Source organism: Aedes albopictus, chromosome 2, assembly GCF_035046485.1.
Source record: "Aedes albopictus strain Foshan chromosome 2, AalbF5, whole genome shotgun sequence".
Classification (NCBI taxonomy): domain Eukaryota; kingdom Metazoa; phylum Arthropoda; class Insecta; order Diptera; family Culicidae; genus Aedes; species Aedes albopictus.
The window spans coordinates 112,227,004-112,238,235 of NC_085137.1; the positions used below are offsets into that span (position 1 = coordinate 112,227,004).

The 11,232-nt window shown below is 37.8% G+C and overlaps 1 protein-coding gene across 1 annotated transcript; it reads right to left on the reverse strand.

The window, feature by feature from the left end:
* Positions 1-8,791: 8,791 nt before the first annotated feature.
* On the reverse strand, positions 8,792-9,938 carry LOC109414381 (uncharacterized). Its single transcript, XM_019688195.3, has 4 exons — positions 9,427-9,938; positions 9,293-9,365; positions 9,027-9,234; positions 8,792-8,955 (listed from the first exon to the last, which is right to left on the reverse strand). Exons 1-4 carry the CDS (start codon positions 9,482-9,484, stop codon positions 8,836-8,838), a joined length of 459 nt encoding a protein of 152 aa, XP_019543740.1. The 5' UTR covers positions 9,485-9,938; the 3' UTR covers positions 8,792-8,835.
* Positions 9,939-11,232: the final 1,294 nt, after the last annotated feature.

An 11,232-nucleotide genomic window follows, 5' to 3' on the forward strand; every position in this document is an offset into this window, starting at 1 on the left:
TAACTATAACTGTCGGATCACGCTGTTTTTGGTACATGCTGTAAGGTTTGAATGTGTTACATAATGTGGGAACTATCACTGAATATACCTTTCAAAAACTAATCTTACACTTTAAAATTTCTGATTTTTCTCGCACAACTTGTACTGGCAATGGCGCAAACTTTCTACTCTACTTTCTTCTATCTTTCGGATTGATTAGCGTGTCCTATCGGTACAATTGAGTCCCTCTCATCGCTAACATTTCTCTTTGGTGCATTTTGTTCCCTTCTACTTTTTATGTCGTGCAACACTGCTGCGTATGTCGTACTCAATCTATCTATGTCCGTTCGTTTATTGACTGTGTGGTCTGTGATTGAGTACGACATACGCAGCAGTGTTGCACGACATAAAAAGTAGAAGGGAACAAAATGCACCAAAGAGAAATGTTAGCGATGAGAGGGACTCAATTGTACCGATAGGGCACGCTAATCAATCCGAAAGATAGAAGAAAGTTGAGTAGAAAGTTTGCGCCATTGCCAGTACAAGTTGTGCGAGAAAAATCAGAAATTTTAAAGTGTAAGATTAGTTTTTAAAAGGTATATTCAGTGATAGTTCCCACATTATGTAACACATTCAAACCTTACAGCATGTACCAAAAACAGCGTGATCCGACAGTTATAGTTAGACGAAACATAGGACAAATAACGACACAAAGATTGTAAGTTTAAACAACTAGACATTAACATACAGTATTAGTAAAAATAATCAATTACAGTACCCCCTGAAGAAGACACAAACCCCGTGTCGAAACGTTGGGCAAATAAATAACGTCGTTTGTTCATTTTATGACTGCGTAGCCAAAAACAGTTAATTGTACCATACAGTCGATTCAATCCCAGTTGTTGGGTACGTCAATAACTTACAGATGATGAGTTGCGAAGTTTGAAATTTATCCACTGGGTGGCGCTAGTGAGCAAGTAAATTTTCAAAACCTCATATCTCAGAATCCCGATAACTTAGAAAGTTGGTGTCTTCGGCAAAGTTGATCAGTATGACATAGACTTTCATACAAATGAACACTTGTTTCGCAATTCTACCACTAGGCGGCGCTAGTGAACATGAAAATTTTATAAAACTCATTTCTCAGAATACTGATAACTTAGAAAGTTATCAGGAAGGAATGGAAACCATCTCATCCCACCCAAGAAAACGTTCTAAGATCTAAGTTGGATTTGAAGAAGGCGATGGGTTAGACAAGCCACAGGAGTATTTTATAGGAATTAGAACCGATTCACACGGAGTTTTAAATATGACAAAATGGGAGAAAGGGCTATGCAGTTATAAACCTGAAGCAGTAAACGCGCGAGTATTCAACAAAAACCATGCTGAGGGTGAATACATAGATTACCGGCTTGTCCAGGGGTTGCGGGTCATTTAGCCGAAAGCCGTTTGGTAATTATGAAGCCAAGTGATAATGTCACTGTTTCCCACATCAGTTTAACTCGAAAAAAAGCCTATGTTTTAAAGAAGTATAAATCTTTTATCAGAGACGGAAGTTTCAGCGCCAGCAAATCTCTGATTGAAAAGAGTAGCCTATAATTGAAAGAAGGAACAATTTCTAATTATCATATTGGCAGCTAGCATGTCAAGAAGTTCTTCCAAATTCCCTTGATTCTAATTCAACCAATTGGCATTTGGTCAAATTTCCGTACACTGGTTCAGGAACTGTTCTTAATGGAAATTACTCTGACATCTTTGGGCAAAGAGTCTCTTCTTGTTCACGATAGACGAATGTAAAAATGGTTATTGGTAGAGGAAGCTATCAGTAAAGCAACAGACCTTTTCCCAATGGAGGAATTACGCCAGAAAAAAAGAAGAAGAAGAAAAACAAGAATCTGTCTGGGAGTTTTACATATTTTTAATTGGCGAAAACAACATATCTTTGTAGTTTGGTACACACATTGATGGCTTCAAAGAAACTTGCCTGTTGAATGCTGTTATTATTATTACTATTTATTAACGACACTTTACCATTATTGTGGCATTGTTGAATGCTGTGTAAAAAACTAGGTGTGTGTAAATTTTACCGCTTTAACCTTTCAAGACGCGAATCTGTTTGATCCTAAAATTCACCGCTCCTGTGCTGTATACGAAGACAGTTTGATTATCCGAAGACCAATCAACGTGCCCCATAAATCACCCGAAACTCCCCAAAAAACCTCTTGAAAATCATTGAAGTCCTCCTGAAGTCCTCTTTTAACTTCCCTTGGAATCCCCTAGAAATAACTTATGCGAGATTATATGTATTCGGCGCAACGGCATAATTTCCCCTTCAGGGGAGGAAAACAATGATGCTTTAATTATTTTACTCCTCAATTTCTACGGTTTTATTCATACACAAATACGACTTACACTGACTTGCTATGAAAAATTACCAAGGGAAGATTATACGAGTTTGCCGTAACCTAGGTTTTTTCTACGCCGCTGCCGCCAGTCGAACTGGCCAGACGTGTTTTTTCCACGCCGCCGAACAAAATTCTCCCACCAATGAGAAACCGAAAAAGCTTCGTTTTTTGCCAGCACTTTTCGAACTACCTTTTTGGACCTGATAGCAAATAGAGGTAATTTTTAAACAGTTTGTATTTTTTCTTATCAATTTTTGTCATAAAAATATGTTTCTCTGATCTCTGATCTCTTATAGTTCTTTTGCAATTTTTTTATGATTTCATTAATATTTCATTTGGAAATTTCTCATGATATTTTTTCTCTTACACTTCAAAGGGACCGTTCATAAACCACGTAGACTTTTTGGGGGGAGGGGGGAGTCTAACCAAAGTCTACGCTCCATACAAATTTTAAAATTTTTGTATGGACAAAAGTCTACGAGGGGGGAGGGGGGGTCTGAAATGGCGAAATTTCGGTCTACGTGGTTTATGAACAACCCCAAAGCAATTTAACTGTTTCTCTAGAGATTTGTGACCGTTCACTTCGGGTCGCAATAAGAATATTCGGTGGGAAGGCCAGTTAGAGGTTTAGCCCAAAATGATTGTCATTTTTTGTTTTTTATTGTTTTATTGAAAGTAAATGTCTAAATGTAAAATCAATGTCTGTCTCCACTTTTATTAGTGTTTGAGTGACGTTTATTTTGCATTTAAAAGCCCTTGGTTGATGTCCTAATGTGAATTATTTATTTTGTTTGTTTTGCTCACTCCGACTGTAGTTTAGATCATTTATTTATTTATTTATTTATTTATTTATTTATTTATTTATTTATTTATTTATTTATTTATTTATTTATTTATTTATTTACTTATTTACTTATTTATTTATTTATTCATTTATTCATATCTATTTATTTGCTTGTTTGTTTTTGTCCAGATGCTTTATTTTTTTTATAGATGCTTTATTTACATTTTTTATTTATCACCATTTAGATTTCATATTTATTGTAGAGTTACTTTTCATATTTATTTTCATATATTCAAATTTATTCAAATTTATTTATACCTAAATTGCGGAGACAAGTGCAGGGAATAAATTGTAAAGGCTATGCATGCAGCCAGTTTAGTCGGAGTTAGCGTGTAAAGTAGTATAGGTCATCAACCAATCTCTGTTAGTGTGTAAGGTTTCTTTCGTTCATCATCGTATCTCCGTTCGTCGTACCGTCGTTCGTCGTCATCTCCATGGTCTCTCCCTCTCTCATCGGCTCTCATGACCCTGACCATGAAATTTTGTGCCAACTCATGGTGCCTATAAATGGAATGGGCAAAATAGGGTCGGTCTCTAGTTTTTGGACAACGTCCGGAGGAGTGAAGAGTGTGACGGTTCGCGGATTAGTACGCCCTAAAACTAACCGTAAAAGTTCCGCGTAAGTGTCAGGAGATAAAACTTAAAACTAAATCCCTAAAACGACTTTAAAACTTACGGACTAAATGGTGTGCTAAAATCAGCGTAAATACCACTAAAATTAAAACACCTAAATTGTTAATTAAGTACGGACCAATTGTGATATTTACCACGGACGGTTGGGAATATGCACCTATTGTTAAAAAGTTAATTCCATCCGCGTTCAAAATCACATTGGTTTTTAACGTACGTAAAATATCAAGCGAGCGTGTGGTGAAAGACAAATGTGAACAACAGAAACTGCAGTGAATAGAAGTGGTCGAGCGGGCAGGAAAAGCAAAAGTGGTATGCCGTAAAGACTGATACTGTCCAGCTCAAGAAGTGGTGCAAGCTCGCTTGATGAAGACCACATAGTAAAAGTGCGCGCGCGATCGGTACCACTCCCCGGACTCGGAACTGTGGCCTTCGCTATACAGGTCAGAACCGTCAGTGTAATGTAATTCCCTAGTCAAGTGTGGGAAAAGAGAGAAGGAGGAAGAAAACCGAAGCAGAAGTGAAAGAAGAATGAATACTGGATGATCCTGAGGTTTCGAGGTTCCAGAGGTTCCAGCATGTTGACCATCGCCGCAACGGTGAGCTCCCAACTGTGTAGATGCCCAATAAAAATATTTTTGATTTCAGTGCACGAAAATCATTTAACCTTTTTTCCCTTCAATAAATTATTGTGTAAGGCCTGCTTAACCCTAACTGAGTGTTGTAGTTTTTATATGTAAAGAAAATCTTGTTTCCGCCATTTTGTTTTTGTATTGTTCGCCTTGTCACCGAATATTAACGGGAAGATTGTCCGGGAGAACCGCATTGCAAACGACCCTGTGAAAAGTGTGTTGACAACCCCTGTTCCATTGACTCTGCCATAGGTCAGGGATTCCCACCACGCTTTCAGTAAGTATCAGATTCTATCACGATTTCTACATAAAATTCTAAAAGAATTCCATCAAGTGTCTCCCAAACAGTTCTTACAGTTTTTATTACTCAAGGAATTTCACCAGAAACATGTTCCAGTTTTTCTACGGGAATTTCACTGTGATGCTTTCAGATATTCCCCCAAGGATTTTTTTTAAGAATATCTCCAGAAATTGCTACAGAAATTAGGCAGAAGATTTATTCAAAACACGTTTCAAGGATTCTTTCGGAAGTTCCTGCACGTATTATTTCTAAAACTTCTTCAGGAATTCCTCTGGAAATATTTCCAGAGACTTTTTCAGTAGTATGAGGATTATTCTATGAAGGGATTTTATCCAAAAATCTTCACAACAAATTTCTAAAAGGTTTCTTTTAGGCACTCTGTCCTGCAGTTCCATCAGAAAAAGCTCCTGGGATAATTTCAGAGATTCTTCCAGAAGCTTTTTCAGATATTTCTTTTCGGAAGTACTTCATGAAATTACATAAGAAATACTGGATAAATTTGTCAAGGATTCTCTAAAGGAATTTCAGTAGGAATTCCTGAAAATACCTCTGAAGATTCCAAGCAGGTTTTTGAAAATGTCCACAAATAATTCCTTAACAAAATTCACTGAAGAAATTTCCGAATTATTCTTTGGACTAATTTTTATAGAAACCTCTGAGGAATACCTGGAGGATCTCATAAGGATGGCTCTTTAGGAATTTCTAAAAGAATATCATGAGAAACGAAAATCTGTAGTAATCTTTGAGCAGAGGAGTTTTTAGAGAAAGTCTTAGAGGAATTCCCAGAAGAATTTTATGAGAAACTTTTGGAGGAATTCAAGCAAAAAATCCTGAAGGAGTCTCCTAAAATAATTTCTGAAGAGATTTCTAAGGGATAATCTTGAGAATTTCTGAAGTAAACCTCAGAAAAATATTTGGTAGAACACATGACATAATTTCTGCAGGATTCCGAGCAGAAGCTGCAGACAAAAAAGTTAGTGAATGAATCTATATATTAGCGTGGGTCATAGAGGTCGTTTTTTTCAGATCAAGGTTTTTTGTTTATTCCATTTCGGGTCCGGAGTGATTGTACAAAATTTAAGCACGTTTAGTTATGCCTACACTTTGCGCATCACTTTTGAAAATTGTATTGTTTTTTTTTTACATTTTTGCATTTTTCCTATAAAAGAATAAAACTATTCTGAATGCATGTAACCTATTATGTAAAAGTATAGCCTCAGATGTCCTGCTAAACTTTGCTGAAGACTGCAAAGTGATCCGACTCTGTAATACAAGTTATAACCTTGTGATCGTCTAAGTGCGCTTAACATTTTGGGATTGTAACATATGGCTGAATTTCAAAAGGCTGAATGCACAAAAGGCTGAAAATTGAAATGGCTGAAAATACGATAATGCATATATAAGTTTTAGAACTTCTTTCTCTTCTTGGAGTAACACCTGAACTGAGATCGATCCCGCTTCTCAGCTTTTGCATATCGTGTAACAGGTACAAAGATATTCAATGCCATAGGGAGTGAAAAGTTCTTGATCCGAACGCGAATCGTACGCGTAACCCTCAGCTTGAGCTCTAGTTCCGAAACTGAGCTTATAGTGAAAAGGCTAATGGTGCATACCAAGGAGCACAAAATGGAACTGATAGTATTCATATCATTAATTTATCCTTCTTTAAACATGAGCCATTCTTTCGAGTCATGTTGTATTGGAAATTGTTGTCATATCAGCAGAGATTTTCCCTTCTTTGAAATATGTATGTGCTATTTATTTGAAAAATACTGTCTTAGTAATGTAGGCGTTCCATAATCCATAGCATTATGGCCAGTCGTAAAACTTTCCGATTCCAAAAATGACTTAGTTTGACCAACCATGAACTAGGGACGGTAGGACGATCAATCGTCAAGCTCAAGAAAAACCAGTGCGAGTGCCACGGCTGGGTAATCGACCAACAAGCAAATTTTCAAATAGATCGTAAAATTAATGAAGGTAGTATGTAATTTTCCCAATTGGAGTGATATGTTTGTCTGAGTTGTTAGTTTCGAGGTTAGCCTTTAGGCTTGTGCATTTGAAAACTAGTCGAATCACTATTTCAGCCTTATGTTATATCAGCCTTTTGATGCATTCAGCCTTCTGTAATTTCAGCTTTTCGTGTTTCAGCCTTTTGTTATTTCAGTCTTTCGTAATTCAGCCATTTTTACGTAACCCAACGTTTTACATGTAAGGGAATAACATCAATAATTAAATCTCAATTTTTGGCCAGAATTGTTAGGAGTATCATTTCCACATGCATCAGATCGCTTTGTGATCTTTGACAAAGTTGTTTAACTCATCCTGGGCTATACTTCAACAGTAGTTATATGATTATATGGTACATAGTGTAGGACAATTTTGAGCAACTTTCAAGAAAAATACGAAAAAGTTCTTCAAAGAATTTCTTGCATAATATCTGAAGTAGACAAAAATCCCTAAGGGCCTGTCCAGGAAGGAATTACTTTTTTAAATTTTAATGGTTGTGTATTATAACTTATTGCTAATTCTACACTAGGGAGGGGGTCTGAGATGGGCTTAAAATGAGTCTACTTAGTAAATGGACAGCGCCTAAAACATTTTCTTAAATAATAGCTGGAGAAACTTTTGGAGAAAACCCAGCAGAAATTTGAAATAAATCAGGATGAATTTTTGATGGAATAACTAAACTATGATTCTAAAGATTTTTTTTAGGGAAACTTCAAAGAAATTCCTGAAAAGGTGGGGAATGCTCTGCAGTTATTACATGAAGATTTTTTTGTGATATTGCTGAAGAAACGACAAGAAATACATCCAAACGTAATTTCTGAAAGAGATCCTGAAATAACCTCTGAGGATATTCCTGTATGGTCTCCGGAAAATTTTTGAAATAGTCCTTTAAGAAGGCCTCAATGAATCTCAAGAGAAGTTTGTGGTGCAATCCCTGAAGGAATGTTTGAGGAACTTCCGTGACGAAACTCGTGAGAACTTTCTATTTGGGAGAGTCTCCGTAGGAATTCCAGAAAGGAATTTCTCAAAGCTCCAACAAAAAAATCAAAAAGCATTCCTGCAAAAGGAAAATATACAGTTTTTTTATCTGTATTAACGAGATTTTTAACCCTAGGCTAGTTTATCTCGGGACCCACGCTTTACTTCCCTTCCGAAGGAAGAAATCACATTTTATGAGTTTGTTGGGAGTGGGATTCGATCTTCGATGAAACTTCTTAAGAATTTATTAAACGTTGGATACTAAAGTATCAGAGCAGACAACCTAAAGAAGATCACACTAAACTTTATCCTAACTTCTTGAATTGATGCTCTTCCTTCTCCCTACGCCACTGAACAAGATTCCACGCTCGCGATGAAATTGTTGTCGTTCGTAGTAGCGTACAGCTATACCTACTAGCTCGCTTGAATTCGGCCCAGCAATGAGCCGTTTCTAAGCACAGTCGAGTCCGTTGGTGTTTGATAACGATCGATCGATCGAGCGATCGGAAGCAGCATGGGCCGACCGACGACGACGCGACGATGAGTGACAACACTGTTTACTAAACTGCTGCTGCTACCCCGCCACGGCTGGCCTTCGCTAGCGGGGCGAGTTCGACTGGAAATCAAACAGTGCGATTCAAGCTTCCGTCCGATTGGGAAGAGTCGTGTATTTGTTTAGTGTAGTAAAGCGTGTTTTGGTTCACTTAAACGGCGCACAAGAGCAATGAAGTTCGTCATTTGCTTGTTGGTGATGGTGGTGTTGTTGGTGTCGGCGATCGATTCAGGTGAAATTTGAACTTGTGCGCATTCTCGGGGTGAACGTGACGTTGAAACAAGGTTCTATGACTATTGCAGCACCGCAAATGGATTTTCGGGAGGACGCTCCTGTTGCGGATCAGATGAGTGCGGGCGACACGGAAATGATCGGATGCAATCATCCTCCAATGGTTGTGCTGGACAAGGACGGACACCGGGTGGATTTTTCGGATCAACCTCAACAAAAGTTGTCTACTGAAGTAGAAGATATGTAATCTACTTCATTCTATGTCTACCTACCTAAGACCATATTCTTCCAAATATGTTAAGTTTTTGATTTATGATCGGTTTGCTTGTCGTCTCTGAAGGCGCATCAACGTTGACGAGATCGTCCGGTGAAAGAAAACTGCTTCTGGCGTACTAGAGTACAATTAAAAGTATTGAATATTTATACTAAAGTGAATAAACTTAATGATAAACTTAAGACTTACAATTTCAACGTTCTGTATTTCGTCTGAATCCATTTCCGTGTACTTCTGTGGATCACTTTGGAATATGTGAGGTAGTTTCGATGTGATCGTTTCTTCCGTAGTTGTGTAAAGGGGTGGAATCCACAGCATGTTAGAAACCTTCTCGTTGACACCGTTCAAGAACTCTCGCTTTCTCTCGTACACTCGTTCACCCAGCTGTTGAACTTTGCTGAAAAATCACAAAGGTTTGCACATTTTCCGTTTCATTACTGCCGAGACTATCTTACTTGAAGAAATTCGGTCGTGCCTCGGTAGTTTCGTCGATTTGTTTCCCGCCAAAAAGCCATCCAGAAAATGGAGCTGAAACAGGTAAGTAATGTGTTTCAAATTCCTCCAAAAGTAACGATGCTTTCAAACTTACCAGCGAAAACTGCGGGGGATACACAGAAGGTAGTGCCTAATAGCAAGATCAAATTCATTTCTATATTTGTGTTCAACGATTTGTTCTTCGAAGTAATAAATCTTCAACCAATGAGTATCACCACTAATCACTGAATGCAGTCAATGGGATGACCTATATAAATTCAATACCCCTGACAGAAAGAGATAATCGTACCGATGATGGATTGTGCGGTTGATGTACGAACATGTGAGCGAATTGCGAAGCTCAAGGTTTACGGACGAAAGTGACCAACGTTATCAACGTTGGTTCTATTCTGTGTAGAGGATTCTTTCATTGTGGAGTTGTTTTCACTAACTAGGTGAAATTAAGAGCCTATGAACAATGAACATGTTTGATTATTATCGCACTTTTCATTGATGCACCTTTTTTATGCCCTGCTGGGAGAGCTTTTCAGAAGCAATATTGTGCATGAGAAAATGTATTAATAATGAAAAATATGGCAATGGCGGCCAGATGGGACCACAGGGACGTTGCAGGCGGTCCCAAGGAGCTTAGGGGTACTGGGGCATTTTCATGGGGAAGTACCAGGAGATTTCATGGGCGTTTGAGTGGGTCTTATGGGCGTCTCGGAGGTTCCAAGAAGTCTACAAGGCGCTTCAAGGGGTCTCAGGAGCGCTTAAAGACGTCTCAGGTTACAAGAGAAACCCAGTAATCTCAGATTGGGTTCAGGGCAGTTTCGGTAGTTCTCAGAGACGCTTCAGGAGGTTTCATTTTTTGAAACCCTTGAAAAACGCTTCTGAATGCCTTAATTCACTCCTGAAACCCCATATAACACACTAAACCCATTAACGCCCAAGTTGTCTTACAATTTAAATCTTTAAATAAATTTGTTTTCAAAGGTCAAATTCCATTAAAATAGTCATGATTTAACGAAAAAAAAAAAATAAAAGTCTATGGTTTAGTTCCAAAAAAACTTCAATGTAGGTCCTCAACATCTGATCATTTTCTCATGCTCTATTTCAGAACAACTTCTTCGCTACATATCTTTATATTTTGAACCGTATAGATACAATACAGCTCCAAACAAGTGATAGAGATGATAACCACTCAAAAAGAATAGAAAAAGGACCTCTAAATTGGGGCAGAAATCTTACCCGATAAGCGCCTCAAAGTATGCATGGCCCTTGTAATTTCATGTAATTTCAACTGCAGTGTTCAACATTTCACAAATTTAAATTTCAAGAACAAATCGAATGAAGTGTGCTCACTATGCGTAGCATAACCCAACGTAAAAATTAATCCTCAAGACTCACAGGAATCTTTGAAAGAATACAAGTTGGAATCACTGGAGTAATCCGACCCGAATGATCATGTTTGATTAAAGGATCGTTAATAAAAAATAAAAAACAAACAAACAAAACAAACTGGAGTAATCCTATTTAGAAGGAACCCCTGAAGGTTTTTTTTATAAAATTCCGGAAGGGATATTTGAAGGAACTCCAGCAGTAATTCTTAAAGGAATGCTGAATAGAACACGTGACAGAAACCTTCCAAGATTTTCCGAAGCAATCCCGGTAGAAATGCCTGAAGGAATCCCGGGAGGATTTTTTGAAGGAATTCTGAGAGGCATATCTAGTAGAATTCTGAGAGGAATTTCAGCTGAAAGCTTGGTATAAATCCCTGAAATATTCACAGAAGAATCCCGGATCGAATTACTGTATAAATCCCGAAATGCCGAATAAATGAAAAACTCCCAAGAAGCCAGGAAAGATTCCGGCACGTATACCGGAAAGAATTCCACTATGGTTCTCTGAATATAATACG